Source organism: Chlorocebus sabaeus, chromosome 8, assembly GCF_047675955.1.
Source record: "Chlorocebus sabaeus isolate Y175 chromosome 8, mChlSab1.0.hap1, whole genome shotgun sequence".
Taxonomy (NCBI): domain Eukaryota; kingdom Metazoa; phylum Chordata; class Mammalia; order Primates; family Cercopithecidae; genus Chlorocebus; species Chlorocebus sabaeus.
Genome location: NC_132911.1, coordinates 22,732,907 through 22,756,392, shown reverse-complemented (window position 1 = coordinate 22,756,392; position 23,486 = coordinate 22,732,907). Strand labels below are relative to the sequence as shown.

The following is a 23,486-nucleotide window of genomic DNA, read 5'->3' as shown; positions in this document are numbered from 1 at the left end:
TTGTAGTTTAACTCTTGATGCATTTTCAATTAATTTTTGTAAATGGCATCAGATAAGATTCCAGCTGCATTCTTTTGCATGTGGCTATCCAGTTGTCATTCGTTGAAATGATGATTTTTTTCCATTAAATGATCTTGGCATCCTTGTCAAAAACCAATTGACCATAAAGGTATGGGTGTATTTTTGGACTCTCAGTTCTCTTCCATTGATCTATATCTGTCCTTTTTCCAGTGCCACACTGCCTTGTAGCAAGTTTTGACACTAGGAAGTATGAATCTTCCTTTTTTGTTTTCCTTTTCCAGAATTATTTTGTTTATGCTGGGCTTTTTGAAATTCCATATTATTTTTAGGATCAGCTTGCCAGTTTCTAAAATCAGCTGAGTTTCTCACAGGAATTGTGTTGCACCTGTCGCTCAGTTTAGAGGTTATTGACATCTTAACAATGAGAAGGCTTTTGATCCAAAAGCATGAGTTTTTAAAAATTTATTTAGATCACCTCTAATTTTTAAAAATAATGTTTTGTAGTTTGCAGACTATAAATTTTGGGTTGATTTTGTTAAACTTATTTCTAGATATTTAATACTTTTTTATGCTATTGTGGATAAAACCTTTTCTTAATTTCATTTTAGGATTCATCTTGAGTGTATGCAAATATAATTGATTTTCATACATTGATCTTGTATTCTATAACCTTGCAGAACTTGCTTATTATTGTTAATGCTCTTATAGTGGCTTCCTTAGGATTTTCTCTATATAAGATCATATAATTTGCAAATAGAGAAAGTTTTACCTTTTCCTTTTCGATCTGGATGCTTTTTATTTCTTTTTCTTACCTAATTGTCCTGGCTAGAGCCTCCAGTATGATATTGAATAAAAGCAGTGAAAACAGATATCTTTTTTGGAGAAAATCTTTCAGTTGTTCACCATTACAATGTTAGCTGTGGGTTTTTGTAGATATTTTTTATCAGGTTGAGGAAGTTCACTTTTTTTTTTTTTTTTTTTGAGATGGGGTCTTGCTGTGTTGCCTAGGCTGGAGTGCAGTGGTGCGATATCGGCTCACTGCAAGCTCTGCTTCCCAGGTTCATGCCATTCTTCTGCCTTAGCCTCCTGAGTAGCTGGGACTACCTGCCACCACACCTGGCTAATTTTTTGTATTTTTTTTAGTAGAGACGGGGTTTCACCGTGTTAGCCAGATGGTCTCGATCTCCTAACCTCGTGATCTTCCTGCCCCGACTTCCCAAAGTGCTGGGATAACAGGCATGAGCCGCCACGCCTGACCTAGGAAGTTCACTTTTATTCTTATTTTGTGATTTTAATCATAAAAGGGTGTTGGAGTTAGTAAAATGCTTTCTCTGTGTTTTTGAGATAATCATGTGACTTTTGGTTTTTATTCTATTGATATAATTTGTTACATCAATTTATTTTGGGATGTTGAACCTATCTTGCATTCCTAGGATAAAACTTATTTGATCCTGGTATATGATTCTTTTTGTATGCTTTTGGATTCAACTTGCTAGTATTTTGTTGCAGATTTTTGCAACCATATTCATAAGAATCATTAGTCTGTAGTTTTCTTTCTTTGTGAGGTCCTTTTCTGGTCTTAATATTAAGCTAATTATATTAATCCGTTTATGTGGTGCTGATGAAGTCATACCCAAGGCTGGCAATTTACAAAAGAAGGAGGTTTAATTGGACTTACAGTTCATGTGGCTGGGGAAGCCTCACAATCATGGCAGAAGGCAAGGAGGAGCAAGTCACATCTTACATAGATGGCAGCAAGCAAAGAGCTTGTGCAGGAAAACTCTGCCTTATAATAACCATCAGATGCCATGAGACTTACTCATTGTAATGAGAACAGCATGGGAAAGACCTGCCCCTGTGATTCAGTTACTTCCCACCAGGTCCCGCCCACAACATGTGGGAATTCAAGATGAAATTTGGGTGAGAATACATCCAAACCATATCATTCCACCCCTGGCCCCTCCTAAATCTCATGTCCTTACATTTCAAAACCAATCATGCCTTCCCAACAGTCCCCCAAAGTCTTATTTCAGCATTAACTCAGAAGTTCACCATCCAGAGTCTCATCTGAGACAAAGCAAGTCTCTTTTGCCTATGAGCCTATAAAATCTAAAGCAAGTTAGTTACTTCCTAGATACAATGCGGGTACAGGCATTGGGTAAATACAGCCATTCCAGATGGGTGACATTTTCCAAAACAAAGGGGTTACAGGCCCCATGCAAGTTTGAAATCCAGCAGGGCAGTCAAATCTTAAAGCTCCAAATGATCTCATTAGACTCCATGTCTTACATCCAGGTCACAATGATGCCAAGAGGCAGGTTCCCATGGTCTTGGGCAGCTCCACCCTTGTGGGAATGCAAGGTATAGCGCCCCTCTGACTGCTTTCATGTGCTGGTGTTGAGCGTCTGCAGCTTTTCTAGGCACCCGGTGTAAGTGATCTGCAATTCTACCATTCTGGGGTCTAAAGTACGATGGCCCTCTTTTCACAGCTCCACTAAGCAGTGCCCCAGCAGGGACTCCGCCACATTTCCCTCCCACACTACCCTAGCAGAGGGTCTCCATGAGGGCCCTGCCCCTGCAGCAAACTTTTGCCTGGGCATCCAGGCATTTCCATACATCTTCTGAAATTTACGTGGAGGTTCCCAAACCTCAGTTCTTGACTTATGTGCACCTGCAGGCTTAACACCATGTGGGAGCTGCCAAATCTTGGGGCTTACACCCTCTGAAGCAACAACCCAAGCTGTACCTTGGCCCCTTTTAGTCACAGCTGGAGTGGCTGGAATGTAGGGCACCAAGTCCCTAGACTGCACACAGCAGAAGACCCTGGGCTCCTACCACAAAACTATTTTCTCTTCGGCCCTCAGGCCTGTGATGGGAGGGGCTGCCATGAAGACCTCTGACACGCCCTGGAGACGTTTTCCCCATTGTCTTGGGGATTAACATTCAGTTCCTCCTTACTTATGCAGATTTCTGCAGCCAGCTTGAATTTCTCCTCAGAAAATGGGTTTTCTTTTCTGTCACATTGTCAGGTTGCAAATTTTCCAAACTTTATTGCTCTTGTTCCCTTATAAAACTGAATGCCTTTTACAGCACCCAGGTCACCCCTTGAATGATTTGCTGCCTAGAAATTTGTTCTGCCAGATATCGAAAATCATCTCTTCCCAGTTCAAAGCTCCACAGATCTCTAGGGAAGGGACAAAATGTCACCTCTCTTTGCTTTCTTTGCTTAAACATAACAAGAATCACCTTTGCTCCAGTTCCCAACAAGTTCCCCATCTCCATCTGAGACCACCTCAGCCTGGACTTTATTGTCCATATCACTATTCGGCTTTTGGTTAAAGCCATTCAACAAGTCTGTAGGAAATTCCATACTTTCCCACATTTTCCTGTCTTCTTCTGAGCCCTCCAAACTGTTCCAACTTCTGCCTATTACCTAGTTCCAAAGTTGCTTCCACATTTTCAGGTATCTTTTCAGCAGCTCCCTACTCTACTGGTACCAATTTACTGTATTAGTTTTTTTGTTTGTTTGTTCGTTTGTTTTTTTGGTTTTTTTTTTTCATGCTGCTGATAAAGACATACCCAAGACTGGGCAATTTACAAAGAAAGAGGTTTAATTGGACTTACAGTTCTACGTGGCTGGGGAAGCCTCACAATAATGGCAGAAGGCAAGGAGGAGCAAGTCATGTCTTAAATGGATGGCAGCAAGCAAACAGCTTGTGCAGGAAAATTCCCCCTTATCATAACCATCAGATCTTGTGAGACTTACTCATTATCATGAGAATTGCAAGGGAAAGACCTGCCCCATATGATTCAATTACCTCCCGTTGGATCCCTCCCACAACATATGGGAATTCAAGATGAGATTTGGGTGGGGACACAGTCAAACCATATCAGTAATATTGTCCTTATACAATGAATTGGAAAGTGCTGCCTCCTCCACTGTCTTTAAAAAGGGTTTGTGAATAATTGGTATGAATTCTTCTTGAAATGGTTGGTATAATTCAATGGTAAAGGCAACTGGGCCTTGACCTTTTTTTTTCCGGTGAAAACATATACATATATTTAGAATTAGCCAACTGGATTCAGTTTAGATGATCCCAGTTTTGTTGGCAAAATCCAAGGCATGGTAATCAGGAGCCAGTCAAACATATGCCTTCTTCTCTCCATCAGGCATAATCAGGGTGTTGAACCTTGGCCACATCAATGTTATAGAGCTTCTTCACAGCCTGTTTGATCTGGTGCTTGTTGGTTTTAACATCCACAATGAACACAAGTGTGTTGTTGTCTTCTGTCTACTTCATGGCATACTCAGTGGTCATTGGAAGCTTGATGACAGCATAGTGGTCAAGCTTGTTTCTCCTGGGGGTGCTCTCCAGAGTCTCAGTAGCTTGGACCACTAGAAGGTGGATGACGTATGGATATTCTGTTTTTCATGGCTCTGGACGTCTTTCTACACTGCCTTCTTGGCCTTCAAAGCCTTTGCATTGCTTCAGCTTTAGGAGGAGCAGGAGCTTCCTTCTTTGCTTTCAGTGCCATCTTGTGAAAAACGACTTTTCTTTAGGAGTAGTTTTTGATTACTGAGTCAAAATCTTTACTTGCTGTTTGTCTATGCAAATTGTCTATTTCATCTTGATTCACTTTCAGTAGTTTGTGTCTTTCTAGAAATTTGTCCCTTTCATCTAAGGTACCTAATTTTTTATTGTACAGGTTTCATAGTATTCTTTCATAATTTTTTAATTTCTGTATAATCTGTAGTAATGTGCTGTCTCTCATTTCTGATTCTAATACAGTCATTGCCTCAGTTGATGATGGGAACACATTCTGAGAAGTGCATCATTGTGCAAACATCATAGAGTGTACTTCCACAAACCTAGATGATATAGCCTATTGCTCTTAGATTACAAACCTGTACTGGTAGGCAATTGTAACACAATGATAAGTATTTGAGTTCCTAAACATATGTGAACATAGAAAAGGACCAATAAAAATATAGTATAAAAAGTTTAAAAAAATGGTGCAGTTGTCTAGGGCACTTACAATGAATGGAGCTTTCAGGACTGGATCTTGTCTGGGTGAGTCAGTGAATGGTGAGTGAATGTGAAGGCCTGGGACATTCCTGTACACTGCTATGGACTTTATAAACACTGTACATTTAAGCTACACCAAATCTGTAAAATTTTCTTTTCTTCCTTCAATATTAACTTTAGTATAACTGTTTTACGTTATAAACTTTTTAATTTTTAAAACTTTTTCACTCGTTTTAACAACACTTAGCTTAAAAAACAAACACATTGTACAACTGTACAAAAATATGTTCTTTATATTCTCATTCTATAGGCATTTTTATATTTTTAACTTAAAATTTTTTTTTACTTAAAATTTTTTTTTGTTAAAAACTAAGACAGAAGCACACCCATTGGCTGGGCGCGGTGGTTCACACCTGTAATCCCAGCACTTTGGGAGGCCAAGGCAGGCAGATCACGAGGTCAGGAGATTGAAACCATCCCAGCTAACATGGTGAAATGCCGTCTCTACTAAAAATACAAAAAATTAGCCAGGCATGGTGACAGGCACCTGTAGTCCCAGCTACTTGGGAGGCTGAGGCAGGAGAATCGCTTGAACCTGGGAGGCAGAGGTTGTAGTGAGCTGAGATCGTGCCACTATACTCCAGCCTGAGCGACAGAGTGAGACTTCGTCTCAAAAAAAAAAAAAAAAAAAAAGAAAGAAAGAAAGAAACACACACATTAACCTTCGCCTACTCAAGGAGAGGTTCAGCAACATCACTGTCCTTCACCTCCACATCTTGTCGCATTGGAGGATCTTCAGGGGCAGACACACATGGAGCTGTCATCTCCTATCTCCTCTGATAACAATACCTTCTGGAAAACTGCATGAGGCGGTTTTACAGTTACCTTTTTCATTTGTAAGTAGGAGTATACTCTAAAATAACAATACATTGCATAGTATCAAAAACACATAAATCAGTAAGTCATTTATTATCAGTATCAAATATTACATATAGAAATTCATTATATGTGCTATACTTTTAAACAACTGGCAGTGGAGTAGGTTTGTTTACATCAGCAGTGCCACAAACACCTGAGTAATGCATTGACTTATGACATTACTAAGCGATAGGAATTTTTCTGCTCCATCATAATATTATGGGACCACCGTCACATATGTGGTTCATTGTTGACCAAAACGTCATCATGCAGTGTGTGACTATAATTTGAGTCTTATTTTTTCCGTGTTAATTTTTTTAATACCATTACTTGTGCCAATATATCAATCAATTTAAAGAACTAGATTTTGAGTTCATTAATTTACTCTGTTGTTTTTCTATTCTCCGTCTCATTAATTTCTGCTCTAATCTGTATTATTTTCTTCCTTCTGCTTGCTTTATGTATAGTTTGCTCTTCTTTTTCCAGTGTCTTAGAGTGGATTATTAGGTTATAGATTGAGATATTTCTTCTTCCTTAATAGACATTTAGGAAGGATATTTCTTGTTCCTTAATAGACAATTTCTCTGTAAACTTCGGTTATGTTAGCTGTATCCCATAGGTTTTCATATGTTGTGTCTTCATTTTCATTCGTCGTATTTTCTGATTTCTCTTTTTATTTCTTCTTAGACAAGTTGGTTGTTTAGGAGTGTGCTATTTAATTTTTATATAGCTGTGAGGTTCCCCAGTTTCTTCCTGCTATTGATTTCTAATTTTATTCCATTGCGGTAGGAGAGTGTACTTTGTATTATTTCTATCCTTTTAAGTGTATTAAGGTTTATCTTATGGCCGAGCATATGGTCTATTTTGGAGAATGTTCTATGTGCACTTTAAAAGAATGTATATCTTGTTTTGATTGAGTAGAGTGTTTTATAGACATCTGTCTGGTCTAGTCGTTAGTTGTGTTGTTCAAGTCTGCTACTTTCTTGTTGATGTTCTTTCTAGATTTTTTGGTATGAATTCCTATAGGTTAAGGAAACTATGCTTTTAAGTGTGGTTTTCATTGCAAATATTTTCTCCTAGTTTGTTTTCATGTTAGTCATGATTTCTTCCATGCAGTTTTCTTCCTAATTTTTATATAATTAACTTTACGCAACTTTTTAGTTTCTCGTGAGACTGAGAAGGTCCTTTCTCTCTCCAAACTTGAAAGAAAAATTTCTCATGCAGTACTTGTGTGGTTTCATACTTTACAGTTGACACCTTGATAGAACTAGTCTCTATTTCCTTATAGGAAGAGCATAAGCAAGAAGCTTTATTATTTTTCAGCAGTAACCTTAGTTGCCCCAGCGCTACTACTGAATGATCACATTTTTATCATTGGTAGTGTCATCATCATAACACATCATCAAGGAAGTTGTTTTTCACAGTTTGGGTTTTTTGGCTGAGCTCGGTGGATCACTCCTGTAATCCCAGCACTTTGGGAGGCCGAGGCAGGCGGATCATGAGGTCAGGAGATTGAGACCATCCTGGCTAACACGGTGAAACCCCGTCTCTACTAAAAAATACAAAAAACTAGCCAGGCGAGGTGGCGGGCGCCTGTAGTCCCAGCTACTCGGGAGGCTGAGGCAGGAGAATGGCATAAACCCGGGAGGCGGAGCTTGCAGTGAGCTGAGATCCGGCCACTGCACTCCAGCCTGGGTGACAGAGCAAGACTCCGTCTCAAAAAAAAAAAAAAAAATTAATTTGACCTGTTTTTTTTTTTTTTTTTTTGCTATTTTAATATGGCTCTCATAGAATTTGAATTATGTATGTGGCTTATATTATATTTCTGTCAGCAGTGCCAGTCAGAGGTGTGTAATAGATACAGAATTGACGACAAGACCAAGCTGAGAAGAGGGGATTTCCCTATCTGGGGTCTACTGATAGCCAAAAGAAGAGTTTTCCATTCACCGCCGCCAGCCTCTGGGAACTCTGTTGCAATTCATTCATTGGCTTTTCTCTCCCTTCCCAGGATCTCATAGATCAGAACATTCTGGAGCCTGTAACCAGTGCACAGAGGGTGTGGGTTACACCAATGCTTCCAACAATCTGTTTTCTTGCCTCCCATGTACAGTTTGTAAATCAGGTACAGAATGTGTGGACCTCGTGTCCAGAGGTGGGGTGAGGGGCAATGAGGGGCAATGAGGTGGGAGTTGTAGCCGATGTGAGTCAGGGAACCAAGTTCCAGCCCAATTTGGTCTTCATCATACCCTGTTCCATGGTTCTGTCTTAGGTCCATAAAATGAAACAGAAAGAAATCATTTTTATAATGCATGCCACCTGGTAGTGCAAACTATCAGCTCCAAGAGGGTAGGGGCATCATTACAGCACAGAGAAGGCCTGGCTGAGTGGACAGGGCTGAGTTTCAGTGGTGGTATGGGTCTGCTCTGGGGTCACACTCCCCCTGGGCTCTGTGCTCCTGGCAGGTTCTCGGCCTCATTTAGCCTTCAGTTTCTCAGGTACCTCCCTCCTCCCCAGCACGCTGGGTTTCTGGGAAGTCATCCAAGGGTTCCTCTTCTTGCAGACGCTCTCAAATGATACCTGTGCCTCCTTTGCTACTGACCATGCAATCTAAATGGTGCTTTTTCCCTAATCTGATGTAATAACGAATCATGGTCCTTTTGTATGACTCCAAGTGTTAGTGAGAGCTGAAGGGTGGGTGTCCTGTATGAGCCCAAGTGTGCTGGTGCAGAATCTGGCCCTCAGATCTCCTTGGCAAACTGAGTTGAGCTGAGCTGAGGGGCAGGGGGTTGGGGTGGTGAGGAAAGGTCGATGGACACGTCAGGGAAACACATTCCCAAAACCTTGTATTCTGTCATCAGATGAAGAAGAGAGAAGTGCCTGCACCAGGACCAGGAACACAGCGTGTCAGTGCAAACCAGGAGCTTTCCGGAATGACGATTCCGCTGAGATGTGCCGGAAGTGCAGCACAGGGTGAGACAGCAGCCAAGGGGCTCCCAGCAGCCTCAAAGAACCCCCAGAAGCAAGGAACCCTAAAAAACCTGAGTCTCCTTGTACCCCTATCTTTCAGCCCTGACCCCATGGTGCCTCCACCCCCATGGGTGTCCCTGAGCCTGTGAGGTCTCCTGAGCCTGCAACCTGCCCCTCCTGGTTCATCTGCCTGTCCCCATCCCTGTCCCCTGCAGTGGCCCCTTCTCACCCCTCCCCATCACTAGTCCCCTTCGCCAGTCTGACTTGTTCACTTGGCTCAGGAGGCCATGACTTAGGGCCAACAATAGAAGTACATGAAATATTTTATCTTGAAATCATAAGAAAATAATGGTATAGAACCCAGCCGGGTTTATATTTATATTTAAACAAATTGAGTCATTAAATGTAATTTTTAATATTTGCTTTTAATTCAAGAAGACAGAAATGCCCACAGCCCGCAAAAATCATAATAAGGCCATGGGTGAAGCTCCTTCAAGTTCCCATGAGGACCTGAGCCCACCCAGCCGGCCTCACCCCTGGCCTCAATTTCCCAATAAGTCCTGTCTTTTTCCTATTTTGGTTTTGGAAGCAAAGAGTAACTTACTCTTCTCTGGTCCTCCAGTGTTTGCTGTGACTGAGAGGAACCAGCAGACAGGTGGGGCGAGGGCTCGCTTGTACTGTGGGTTAACTGGTGGATGGGGCTCAGCTTGTGGCCACACGGGTGTGTGACCTTCCCCTGGAGTGTGATTCCTCCTAACGCAGGCCTCCCCTGCAGCCCAGGGAAGATTAATGTGTGCCCGGCACAGAAGGCTCCTGGAGCTGCAGCTCTGACCATAGGGCAGGGAGGCCGAGGGGCTAAAGTGCGCATGCTCAGACCTTTCCCCAGGCTCAACAAAGGAGCATAGTGGGACCACCTGCAGAGAGGATGAGACTGTCCTCCTGACGCCTTCTCAGGGACACTGGGGAGGGAGGGTGGCTCATCGTTCATCCCACCTGGCCAACTTTCCATCAAGAGTCCCCCCTCTCCCTCCCTGTGTGTATCCAGGTGCCCCAGAGGGATGGTCAAGGTCAAGGATTGTACGCCCTGGAGTGACATCGAGTGTGTCCACAACGAATCAGGTACAAAGCACACTGGGGAAGCCCCAGCTGCAGAAGAGACAGTGACCAGCAGCCCTGGGACTCCTGTCTTTCCCTGTCTTTTCTCAGGCAATGGACATAATGTATGGGTGATTTTGATTGTGGCAGTTGTGATTTTGGTTGTCCTGTTGCTGTTGGTGGCTGTGCTGATGAAGTTCTGTAGGCGCATTGGCTCAGGTAGGTGCTGGCTGAGGGCAGGGGCGCTGGGCACTCTCTGCCCTGCCTCCTCCTGTTCCCACAGACAGAAATGCCCACGCCTGCCCCAAGTCCTAGTGTCTCTGGCCTGGCTCTATTTTCCTCCTTGTGATCACTCCCCATCCTTGCATCCTTGCACCCCTAGGACCCTGGTCTCATCCGTCCCTCTCCCGAAGCTGGGCGTCCCCTCATCTCCCAGCCAAGTCTGGGAAGGCAGGGCCAGTTCCTCCGTTGTTCAGGACCAGCCAGGCAGGGGGCAGTCAGCTCCTCAACGGGGTGACAAGAGTCGGCATGAGAAGTGGTCATGGGATTTATGTAGCTTTGTTCAGAGCAGAACACAAAGCAGAAAACAGCAATTTTCCATGTGTGTGTTTGTAGCCTACTTCCCTTATACTCCTGCTCCTGAAGGAGCTCCCAAGTTAGCAAGGCCTCATGTAGATCCCCAGGCCCGGGGTTTCTTGTCCAGTGTCCCAGCCCCCAGCCCACCCCTGCCCAACACTGCCCTCTAAGAAGGAGTGCTGCATGGGCCCTTCCTGGCCACTAAGGGAACTGCCTTCTCTTCTAGATTGTGGAGGGAACCCCAAGTGCATGCACAGGGTGAGTTGATTTCTCCAGGAGCTGGGGCCATCAGGGGCTCAGGAACTGCTTCTTGCCCACAGCGTAGCCCAGGTGGGTGGGTCCACGTGTTCTCATGGCTACCCTGAGTCTCTGAAGTGGCCTGGACGCTGTGGATTGACTATGGGGGACACAGGCCATTTTGAGCATCATACAGGGTAGCAGGCCATGCTGCAGCCCTGTCCTTCCTACAGGCCGGGTGACACCCTTACCCCACAGCCTGTACCCTGGGGATGGGGTAAGCCCCCGAGCCCAGCACCAGAGCCTGACCCCAGCCTCAGGTCCTGGATGTGCTGAGCATGGACTTCCTGGAGTCACCTCATTGGGAGAGGGTGGTGGCAGCAGGTCCAGCTGTGCCCTGGGGACCCCGTGGGGAGCCCTGGGTGTGGGCTTCTGAGCTGACTCTTTGCCTTCCTAAGGTGTTTCTCTGGTGCTTGGGTCTCCTACGAGGGCCTGGGGCTGAGGACAATGCCCACAACATGATTCTGAACCACGGAGACTCGCTGTCCACTTTCATCTCTGAGCAGCAAATGGAAAGCCAGGAGCTGGCAGATTTGACAGGTGTCACTGTACAGTCTCCAGGGGAGGCACAGTGTCTGCTGGTGAGTGGGGGATAGGCCAGGCCCCTCCAAGACCTTGTAGGCATGGGATGAGGGCCGTGCCTCGGCTCTCCTGGTCAAGGGGGAGCCTGAGGGAGACAAGACTGCAGGGGACAGGGCTGCGTGGGGAAAAGCAGCCACCCTCACAAGGGGACAGCCACTCTTCCAGATGTCTGCTTCTTAGTCCCTGTCCTGTCCTTGCCATGTCCGCAGAAACTGGAGCTCCACAGGAATAGAGTGGGGGTCACAGGGTTTGTTGACTGAATAAAGCTGCACAGTCTCCACTGTGTGCTCCTAACAGAAGTTAGGGAGCCCTTGCTCCTAACAGCAGGGGTTTTAAATGTACTCTGAAATTATTATTGCATTAAATATATTTGGATATAAATCTCTGCCCAGATTTCTGAATATAGTTGTATGGAGGCTTCCAAGAAGAAGCACAATTTCCAAGTCAGCGTGTGACAGTACTGCTTACTGTGCACATGCACATACATGCACATGCACACACACACGCATGTACACATGCATGTACACACACATACATGCACACAGCCCCCCAGCGTTGGTTTGTACCAGTTTATATATTTTGATTCAACATTGAAGGGCTTTTTCTTTTTTTGCTATTTAGGAAAACATTGTTTTAAATGAACATTTCTTCGTTTTGACTGTTTTTGCATAAGATCAGTGTCTTGCCTCTCCGAGTCTTTATGAGAAAGGTCTGCTCTCCTACTCATGCTTTTTCTCACATTCAGATGATAGATTCTTAATTTCTTCTTGCCCCTTTTTGTTCTAATATCTTCAGGTGTAGAAGCTTTAATTTTTAACCAGTGAAATCTGTAGATACATTTACCTTTTCATTGCTCATTACTGTAGACAGATCTTTCCCCAACACAAGACGAACTCCTCTAACTTCTTATGGAGATATTTTTTTCAAAGATGTGATTTTTTCATATAACTATAGAATCTAAATGGAACTTATTTTGTGTTTCAGTGCAAAGCGAGGCACTCCCTGAATTGTTCTAGTCACTGTCTGGTTTTTCCAACCCCTTTGAGCCACTGATTCTCCTGTTTCCCTCTGCTTTGGGTCCCTCCTTAATCACAGGTTAAATGCTCATGTAGACAATGATCTCCTTCCACCTAGACTGTTCCATTTGGTTGCTTTCTTGCATTAGTACCCATTTATTCTAACCAAAAATGTAAAAAATAAAAATAAAAAAAGTAAAAAGAAAGCAAACATTAAAAAGGTCAATAATCTCTAATCTCTCCAGCTTGATAAGGTGCTTTGACGTGAAGAAATGGTTTATACATTTAAAGTGAGAAAATTTAAACTATCAAAAGGTATTCAGTGAGGAAAGAGAGCATCTTCCACTCTGCAGTGCCCTGGGTGTTTTTCCTCAAGTAACTATGAGATACCATTTCTTGTGATTCTTTGTCCAAATCGATGCATCAGTATATGCGCATACAAAAGACATCATATTATTAACCAATGATCCCCAACCTTTTGGCACCAGGGACCAGTTGTGTGGAAGACAGTTTTTCTATGGACTGGGAGGTGAAGATGGTTTTGGGATGATTCAAGCACATTACATTTATTGTGTACTTTATTTCTATTCTTATCGCATTATAATATATAATGAAATAATTATACAACTTACCATAATAGTGTCAGTGGGAGCCCTGAGCTTGTTTTCCTGCAACTAGGTGGATCTATCTGAGGGTGATGGGAGATAGTGACAGATCATCAGGCACAAGACCCTCATAAGGAGCCTGCATCCTAGATCCCTCACATGCACAGCTCACAACAGAGTTCGCTCTCCTGTAAGAATCTAATGTTGCCGCTGATCTGATGGAGTGGAGCTGAGGTGGTAATGCCAGCAGTGGGGAGTGACTGTGAGCTCTGTGGGACTAGAGGTTTTTCAGCATCTCCATGATGACCCAAGAGGGAAAGTGATGTGCTGCAGGTCTCAGGGCTGGCTGGTGGTCAGGGTCAGTACTAGACTGCAGGACCCCTGACTCAGACCAAGGCGTTCCCCACTGTGTGTTACAGGGACCAGCAGAACCTGAAGGGTCTCAGAGGAGTAGGCCGCTGGTTCCAGCAAATGGCGCTGACCCCACTGAGAGTAAGTGTTTTGCTCCTGGAGATGCAGCAGGAATGGAGGGAATAGGGACAGTGTCCTAAGTGGTGTCCCCATTGCTGAGAATGCGCTTCCAGAGCATTCCATGCCAGAAACGGGGTCCTGTGCTATAGACCATCAAGGCCCTGAACTGTCTTCTTCCATCTCTTCTTCCCACTCATTCTTTCTGCACGCTATTAATGACACTAACCATTCTGTCTATCCCCTTCTCCACTTCCTCTCTTCTCCTTTGTTGTTCAGGACCTCCTGAGGAGCTGCGCTGTCCTGCATGGCACAACCGACTTCAGTGGGCTAATAGCTCTTTATCTATGCCTAAGCCCAATTTGCAGAACTGTTGTATAAACTACATACTGATTCCAAAGACTTAATGAAAGAAAGAATGGAAAATATTTCACTCATTGTTTGAAATATTTCACTCATTATTTGAGACCAGGGGTTGGGTCTAGGTCTTGGTGCTCACTGCACGGAAAGCCAATCACTGAGACAACTATTGACAAGGAAGAAGGCTTTAATTGGGTGCTGCAGCCAAGGAGATGGGAGCTCAGTCTCAAGTTCATGTCCCCAACTGACTAAAACTAGGGGTTTATATAGTAGGGATAAAATGTAACAATGTGTAGGAAAATAGGAACTAGGGAGGAGTAAAGAAGCAATCAAGATGAATGAGGGGTCCAGCATCCCATTGGATATAGTGATCTGGTAAGTTTCAGTTATTTGATACTTTGAGAGGTCTGAAGATCATTTCCTGAAAAAGGAACTCAGATAAAACAAATGTAAGATTTGAGCTTTAAGAACAGAAGGGTCAATTTCTAGGTTTATCAAAAAAACAGCAACAAAAAACTTTTGATGGAACTATTGGGTTGATTTGAGGTCTCCCTTTCTATTTGTCAATCCCACAGTCACAGGGAGTCTGGTCCTGGATCTTTCTGGCTGCTTCATGGTTGAGGAGGGGCATTGTGGGAAGCTTCATATCATGGGTGACCTTGTGGCCACCCAGGAATCAAAAGTTAATTTAATACTAGAAGATTGTGTTTCTTCTGAAACACAATCTCTCTCTCTGTCTTGACTCCACTTCCACCAAAGACAAATTATAGCAGGACCAGTGTACCTGCAAAATAAGTTTAGTTCCATATATGTAGCCTGATTACCCACACAAAGTGCAACAAAAATCACTGTCCACATAGGCTCTCCTAAGTTGGCTTTGCTGGAACCTCTCACAAGGCCACTGCAATCAAAGCCCTGAGAAAATAACCATTTTCTCCAACTGCGTTCCATTGTAAAAGAAAACGTTATTAACCATATGCAAGCAAACACATTGCCATGAATTAATAGTCACAAATAATTTACACATTCTGGAGAAATTAGGCAGAGGGAGAAATACGCTTCAAATTCTGTTTACAAAAGTATACTCAGTATACAAAAAGTTCTCCAGACTCTGGAAAACAAAACCAAAAGAATCAGTAATATTTCAAACCAAGAAAAGCCGTAAAAATTATTTCAGTCCTCCATTAGTTTACCCCACACAATCAACTCCTGCCCAGCTTCATGTTTGGTTAACAATCACAGTCTTTATGAACACATCAGTGTGCCTTTTATTTATTTACTTATTTCTGAGACAGAGTCTCGCTCTGTCACCCATGCTGGAGTGATGAGGTGCAATCTCACCTCACTGCAACCTCCATCACCTGGATTCTAGGAATTCTCACGCCTCAGCTTCCTGAGTAGCTGGGACCACAGGTGTGCACCATCACACCTGGGTACTTTTTGTATTTCCAGTAGAGACAGGGTTTTGCCATGTTGACCAGGCTGGTCTCAAACTCCTGGCCTCAAGTGATGGACATTCACCCGCCTTGGCCTCCCAAAGTGCTGGGATTACAGACATGAGCCAATGGGCCTGGCCACACATTGGTCTTTCAGTTACTGCACTGAAAGTTTTCTCTGTAATCCAATGACAACAATTTCTAATTACATGAAAAATTTACTTAAAACATCCCATTTATATTTACTGAATTCTTTCATTTTTCAGTTTATCCAGATTGCTTCTGAAAATTGAAATATTAGACACCATCATTTAAAGTTAGTTATTTCTTTGTCAACCATTTTTTTAATAGCTAGTGAACATCAGGTGCTCACCTAAGAGCTTCAAAGTTAAATATATAGCCATTTTCACCAATAACTCAGAAGACTCAGCTGTTTTCATTAAACCAACAACATTAAATTAATCTTACTTACAGTTTCCCGTGACTCTAGCAAACACATACAAATAATTATCAAAACATAATCCAACTGCTGCAGCAACACACAAGCCCCAAAACTACCCAGACTGAAACAGGGTGCTTCCTCTCTCCATTGGTTAGGTTTGATCAACCTGCCAACAAAAATTCCTTCAAATTTCTCAAATTGAGAGGAGCCAGTCGTGCTGCCTGGTACCTACAAAAGACACTCACTTGCCCCAACACGACACACAATTACCAACAAGCCCCCAAGAGTGTCCAGACTGAGAGGCAGAGTGCATCCCTTTCAGTTCCAAAGTCTGAACTTGGGCCTGTTCAACCTGCAAATGGAAATTCCTTTACAAATTTCTCAAACTGAGAAGAGCAGATCCTGCTGTCTGAGCCTATAAAGGACAATCACCTATCTGGATGCAAATGCCAAATTTCAAAGGCAGTTCTTCTGAGGTAATCAGGAATGTGGTTGGGGCCGGCTACAGTGCAACCAGAGAGAGACTAAAACTCACCTCCAGCCAAAATTAGCAGGGCAGCTGCTTGGGAGGGCTTCTGAGACGCCTGGCCCATGGCAGCAGAACCATGAGCAACACTTTCCCAGCCAGGGAACCAGAATCTGTTACCAAAACCTCAGGGGTTTGGTCTAGGTCCCGCTGCTCACTGCACAGAAAGCCAATCACTGAGATGATGAGTATTGCCAAGAAAAAGGCTTTAATCGGGTGCTGCAGTGGAGGAGATGGGAGCTCAGTCTCAAATCCATCTCCCTGACCCACTAAAACTAAAGGTTTATATAGCAGGCAAGCAATGTAACAGTGTATGAAAGTAAGAACTAGAATGGGGCAAGGAAACAATCAAGAGGAATGAGGGGTCCCACATCCCATCATTGTCTGGATGTAGTGATCTGGTGAGTTTCAGTTCTTTGATACTTTTTTTTGAGATGCCTGAAGGTCTTTCCTGAGGAAGTATTTCAGATAAAACAAATGTAAGTTTCAAGTGGTTAAGGACCAGAAGGGTCAATTTCTATGTTTATCAAAAAAACCTTTCTCTGGGACAATTGGGTGAGTTTCAGTTTTTGTATATTGGTTGCATATTAAATTATATTTTACACATATTCAGTACCACACATTAAAATGAATGTCACTTTTTTCTTTTTTATGTTCTTTAAATGAGGCTGTTAGAAAACATAGCCTGGTATTTCTGGCCCCTTCTATCCCTGTGGATGGTGGTGTGCAGTGCTTTGCACACACATCTCATTTCATTTAATTTCTGGTGGTCCTGAGATCTGGGCAGGATTGCTCTGTCTTCAGGTTTGCTTCTTGGTCAGGGCCTGATTGCCCCCACCTAGCTCTGCCCCAGCCTCAGAGCAGGGCAGAGGTCCCCTGCCCCAGACCCTGCACTTGCCACAGTTGCAGAAGTGGCCGCCCTGGGACCTGCTCCCGTGGCAAGCGCAGCCCAGGCAGCCTCCCTCTTCTGAGCTCCCGCTGCAGCCACTCTCTCTGCCTCCCTGGGGCTCTCACCCACTTTGCTTTCTGCCTCCGTAGGGTCCATCCGTTCTCCCCAGGTGGGTTCTCAGCCCTCTCTGAGGGCAGATTCTCTGGTGACCTTGATGTCCGTCAGTGCCTTGGGGGCCACGGAGACCGGGCAGTGTGGGCGGGCTGTCTGTGAATGGGAGGTGGGTGGGCAATGGAGCAACAGGTTTGCCCATGTAAGGGGCTCTCCAGGTTCTCCTCTTGGGTTCTGGGCCTGATGTGGGAACCTCTGCCCCTTCTCAACTGAGTCCCAACTCACCAAGCTGTCTCTGTGGCTTTCTCCACCCAGCTATGGTGCTGTTCTTTGACAACTTTGCAGACATCGTGCCCTTTAACTCCTGGGACCAGCTCATGAGGCAGCTGGACCTCACAGACAATGAGATCCACACGGTAAGAGCTGATACAGCAGGCCCAGGGGATGCCTTGTATGCAATGCTGATGAAATGGGTCAACAAAACTGGACAGGATGCCTCGATCGACACCCTGCTGGATGCCTTGGAGAGGATAGGAGAGAGACATGCAAAGGAGAGGATTCAGGACCTGCTGGTGGACTCTGGAAAATTCATCTATTTGGAAGATGGCACAGGCTCTGCCGTGTCCTTGGAGTGAAAGACTCTTTTTACCAGAAGTTTCCTTTTAGGTGTTAATAGTTTTTTTGTTTGTTTGTTTTGTTTTGTTTTGTTTACATGTATATAAAATAAATACTTAGCTGGGTGTGGTGGCATGCCTGTAATCCCAGCACTTTGGGACGGTGAGGCGGGTGGATCACTTGAGCTCAGGAGTTCAAGACCAGCCTGACCAACATGGTGAAATGCCGTCTCTACAAAAAAATACAAAAATTAGCTGGGTGTGATGGTGCGTGCCAATATTCTCAGCTACTCAGGAGGCTGAGGCAGGAGAATCGCTTGAACCCACGAGTCAGTGAGCCGAGATTGCACCACTGCACTCCAGCCTGAGCGACAGAGCAAGACTCCATCTCAAGATAAAATAAACTTGAAAGAATTATTGCCCGACTGAGGCTCATATGCCAAAAAAAATCTGGTTCTCTCCTGAGCTGGCCGGTCTGCTTGGGTCTCCATGTGTTTCCTTATCATGGTGGTTAATTGTAGGTGTTAATGTGAATGGATTAAAGAACACCTAGAGCACTGGTAAGACATTATTTCTGGGCATGTCTTCGAGGGTGTTTCCAGAGGGGACTGGCGTGCAATCGGGTGGACTGAGTGGAAAAGACCCACCCCTAATGTTGGGGGGCACCATTCAATAGACTGGGGAGCCAGATAGAACCAAAAAAAAGCAAATACATCTGATCTTCTGGAGCTGGGACACTCTTATTCTGCCTGTGGACATCAGACTCTAGGATTTCTAGCCCTTGGACTCCAGGGCTTACACGAGTGGCCCCCCAAGGATGTAAGGACTTTGGCCTTGAACTAAGAATTACACCATCGGCTTCCCTGGGTCTTAGGTTTTTGGATTGGATTAAGCCCTGCTTCCAGCAATCCAGGGTCTGTGCTGTGAAGATGGCCTGTTGTGGAACTTTTCAGCCTCCATTATGAGATGCATTAATTCCTCCAATAAGTCCCATTTCATACAGAGTCATTTGCTCCACAACAACATTTCAGTCAAGGGAACACCGTATAAGATGGTGACCATCCAGTAAGCTAAGGCTAATTTATTAATTATTTAATTTATTTACCTTGAGTTCAAGTCACAATTGAAGTACATATACCTTTGGAGATTTGGACTTTTGTATATAAAAGTGCTATTTTTTTGGCAGGGGTAGGGGGGAGCTCTCATCTTAAACAAATGTGTTATTTGGTACCTATGCAAAGATTTGGCTAAAAGGAAGAAAAGAATTGCTTCCGTAAATCAAGCATTTGCTTAGAAAAATGGGAGCCCACCTAAATGTTTTTCAAGCTCACGTGATCTGAGGTAATCTTCAGTATATAAAAAGCTAGTTTAAGTTTCTTGGTTTAATTAAAACAGACAATTCTTCAGAGTTGTCAACATTATATACAGTTCACACCTACAACTTCTACCTGGATTTACTAATCAAAACACTTATGTGTCTTTAAGATCATAAAACTGTAAACTCAACTGGAGAACAAAATGTACAAGGAAAAGATAAATATCTTGATGTATATGAAACAGAAGAATGAAAAAAAGGATTGAAAAGTGTCATATTTTCAATGTATGGTTCTTTGTATTTTGTTTGTGTCTTTTTTATATGTTATGTGTTTGTTTGTTTTGTGTTTTTTATGTGTTATGTGATGTTTGTGTCTTTGTTTCTTTCTATTTTTTTTTTTTTTGAGATGGAGTCTCGCTCTGTTGCCCAGGCTGGAGTGCAGTGGTGTGACCTCAGCTTACTGCAAGCTCCGCCTCCCGGGTTCACATCATTCTCCTGCCTCAACCTCCCAAGTAGCTGAGACCACAGGCACCCACTACCACGCCTGGCTACTTTTTTGTATTTTCAGTAGAGATGGGAGTTCACCGTGTTAGCCAGGATGGTCTCAATCTCCTGACCTCGTGATCTGCCTGTCTCGGCCTCCCAAAGTGTTGGGATTACAGGTGTGAGCCACCACGCAAGGCCATTTCTTGTGTCTTTTTTGGTATGACTTTTATAAGGTGACTACTTTTAAGTGTTTTTATATTTAATTTTTGGTAACTTAAAAATCTTAGTTATATTAACCTAAGTTAAATGAAGCTTATTTGTATTAGTCTGTTTTTTGTTGCTATCACTGAATACCTCAGAGTAGGGAGTGGGTAATTTATAAAGAAAATAAATTTATGTATTATGGTTCTTGGGGCTAGGAAGTCCAAGGGCAAAGGGCCAAACCTCGGCAGGGCCTTCTTGCTGATGGACTCTGATATGGTTTAGATCTGTGGTCCCACCAAAGTCTCATGTTGAATTGTAGTCCCCAGCGTTGGAGGTGGGGCCTGGTGGAGGTGATTGGATCATGAGGGCAGATTTCTCATAAACGTTTTAACACCATTCCTCTTGGTACTGTCCTCCTGACAGTGAGTGAGTTCTCATGAGATCTGATTGTCAAAAAATCCGTGGCACCTCCCCATTCTCTCTTCTCCTGCTCTGGCCATGTGAAGTGCTGTCTCTCCCTTTGCCTTCTGCCGTGATTGTAACTTTCCTGAGGCTTCCCTATTTGCCAAGCAGATGCCAGCATCATGCTTCCTGTACAGCTTGTGGACCTGTGAGCCAAATAAACCTCTTCCTCTTTATAAATCACCCAGTGTCTGGTATTAATTTATAGCAATGCAAGAACAAACTAATACAAAGTCTCTCTACAGAGTCCCAAGTTGGTGCAGGACATTATAGGGCGAGGGGACACACTGAGAGGCAAACAGGCTTTTATAACAGAGTCACTGTATTAGTTTGTTTTGCATTGCTATAAAGAAATACCTGAGCCTGAGTAATTTATAAAGAAAATAAGTTAATTAGCTCACACTTCTGCAAACTGTACAGGAAGCATGGAGGCTTCTGCTGCTAGGAGGCCTCAGGAAGCCTCCAATCATGGCAGAAGGCAAAGGGGGAGTGAGCTGTCTCACATGACCAGAGCAGGAGGTAGAGAGAGAGGGGAAGGTGTCACACACTTATAAACAACCATATACTGGCCAGGCATGGTGGCTCATGCCTATAATCCCAGCACTTTGGGAAGCTGAGGCAGTGGATCACCTGAGCTCAGGAGCTCAAGACCAGCTTGGCCAACATGTTGAAACCATGTCTCTACTAAAAATACAAAAATTAGCCAGGCATGGTGGCGGGTGCCTGTAACCCCAGCTACTCCGGAGGCTGAGGTGGGAGAATCGCTTGAACTCAAGAGGTGGAGGTTGCAGTGAGCCAAGATCGCACCACGCACTCCAGCCTGGGCAACAAAGCAAGACTCTTTCTAAAAAAACAAAAATGAATAAACAAAAAAACTATGAGACAGAAAAGATGGGTTTTTGCTAAAATAAAAAATAATATTGTTTTAGTTTGGAAGTTATTCAAAGGTTGTTTCAAAATGAATCAATAAATAACAGATCAAACTGAATGGATATTGTCTCAGTCTGATTTGTGCTACTATGACAGAACACCTGAGACTGGGTGATTTAGTTAAATATGGAGATTTATTTTTTACTGCTCTGGAGGCTTGGAAATCCAAGGTCAAGGGGCCCCTATTTGGCAAGGGCCTTCTCGTGGCCTCATCACCTGGTGAAAGGTGGAAGGACAAGAGGGCATGCATGAGAGGAAGGGAAAACATGCAAGAGGGGGCCAAACTCACTTTTATAACAAATCTACTCCTGCAATAACGAACCCACTTCCACAATAATGTATTAATCCATTCATGTGAGAAGTACCCTCATAATCCAATCATCCCTTAAAGGTCTCACCTCCCCCCACTGTTGCATTCAGAATTAAGTTTCCAACACATGAACTTTGGGGGGGCACATGCAAATCACAGCAGAAATAAAAAGCTGAAAGAGAGAAAACAAGAGAGAATCCTATGTGCTCAAGTTGATTAAACTGAATGAATTTATTATATTACTTTAAAAAATGAGCCTAAATACTGAGAGTGAACTGACACAAAACTAGAATTTGAATTTCTCTGCTAAAAGGACAAAACAGGCTGAGCGCAGTGACTCACATCTATTATCCCAGCACTTTGGGAGGCCGAGGTGGGTAGATCACCTGAGGTCATGGGTTTGAGACCAGCCTGGTCAACATGGTGAAACCCCATCTCTACTAAAAATACAAAATTAGCTGGGCGTGATGGCAGGTGCATGTAATCCCAGCTACTTGGGAGGCTGAGGCAGGAGAATCACTTGAACCCAGAAGGTAGAGGTTGCAGTGACCTGAGATCAGGCCATTGCTCTCCAGCCTGGGTGACAGATTGAGACCCTGTCTCAAAAAAAAAGCACTACAGAAGGTTAGGTGAATGTAAAAAACCTTTTAGATCTCAGTTTTTCTAAGCAATTAAATACCTAATAAAGGCAACAAATGAGTTATTATTATTGCTATTATTATTATTTTGAGACAGGGTCTTGCTCTGTAGCCCAGGCTGGAGTGCAATGGTATGATCATGGCTCACTGCAGCCTCCACCTCCCTGGGATCAGGTGATTCTCCCACATTAGCCTCCTGAGTAGCTGGGACTACAAGCATGTGCCACCATGCCCAGCTAATTTTTTAAAAAATTTTATTTATTTATTTATTTATTTTGAGATGGAGTCTCACTCTCTCACCAGGCTGGAGTGCAGTGGCACGATCTTGGCTCACTACAACCTCCGCCTCCCTGGTTCAAGTGATTCTCCTGCCTCAGCCTCCCAAGTAGCTGGGATTACAGGCACGTGCCACCACGCCTAGCTAATTTTTGTATTTTTAGTAGATGGGGTTTCACCATGTTGGCCAGGATGGTCTTGATCTCTTGACCTCGTGATCCACCCACCTTGGCCTCCCAAAGTGCTGGGATTACAGGTCTGGGCCACCGTGCCTGGCCTAATTTTTTCTTTTTGGTATTTTTTGTAGCTATAAGGTTTTGCCATATTACCCAGGCTGATCTTGAACTATTGGGCTCAAGCAATCCACCCACCTTGGCCTCCCAAAGTGCTGGGATTACAGGCATGAGCCACTGCACCTGACTGGGAATTATTTTGATAAAATGTAAAATATTGTTTCTTAGGCTGATTACGAGAAAGGGAAAGAAAACCCTGCAGTCTGACTGTTCCTCCTTATGGAAAGCCCATCTAGAAAATGCTAGTATTTTCTCTTGATAGACAGTTCAGGACTTGTTGCTTCCTAGTTTTCACTAAAATTTAAAGTTACTAAGGATAACAATTGTAGTTTGTGTATAATTCTGTACATAAGATTTGCCAAAGAAGATGGGTTCTTATTAAGAAAAAGAATAAATTTGTCTAATTCAGAAGTTATCTAAAGGTTAATTCTGTTTATGGACTTGCAAAGGTTATTTATGAAACAAGGTAGAAAGAAACCAGTAAGAAGAGGAGAAAGATGTAAAGTAAGTTATGGATTTATGGCCAGGCGTGGTGCCTCACGCCTGTAAACCCAGCACTGTGGGAGGCTGACGCAAGTGAACCGCAACCTTAGGAGTTCAAGATCAATCAGCCTGAGTGATG

The 23,486-nt window shown here is 43.6% G+C and overlaps 1 protein-coding gene across 1 annotated transcript in view; it reads left to right on the top strand.

The window, feature by feature from the left end:
• TNFRSF10A (TNF receptor superfamily member 10a) overlaps positions 1–18,076 on the top strand; it is a 35,093-nt gene extending 17,017 nt beyond the window's left edge. Inside the window, exons 3-10 of the mRNA XM_007961932.3 lie at positions 7,975–8,088; positions 8,825–8,936; positions 9,979–10,052; positions 10,140–10,247; positions 10,831–10,862; positions 11,300–11,482; positions 13,524–13,596; positions 17,652–18,076. Coding sequence (XP_007960123.3) covers positions 7,975–8,088; positions 8,825–8,936; positions 9,979–10,052; positions 10,140–10,247; positions 10,831–10,862; positions 11,300–11,482; positions 13,524–13,596; positions 17,652–17,971 — 1,016 coding nt within the window. The 3' untranslated portion in view covers positions 17,972–18,076. The remainder of the gene's footprint in view (positions 1–7,974; positions 8,089–8,824; positions 8,937–9,978; positions 10,053–10,139; positions 10,248–10,830; positions 10,863–11,299; positions 11,483–13,523; positions 13,597–17,651) is intronic.
• The last annotated feature ends 5,410 nt before the right edge of the window (positions 18,077–23,486 follow it).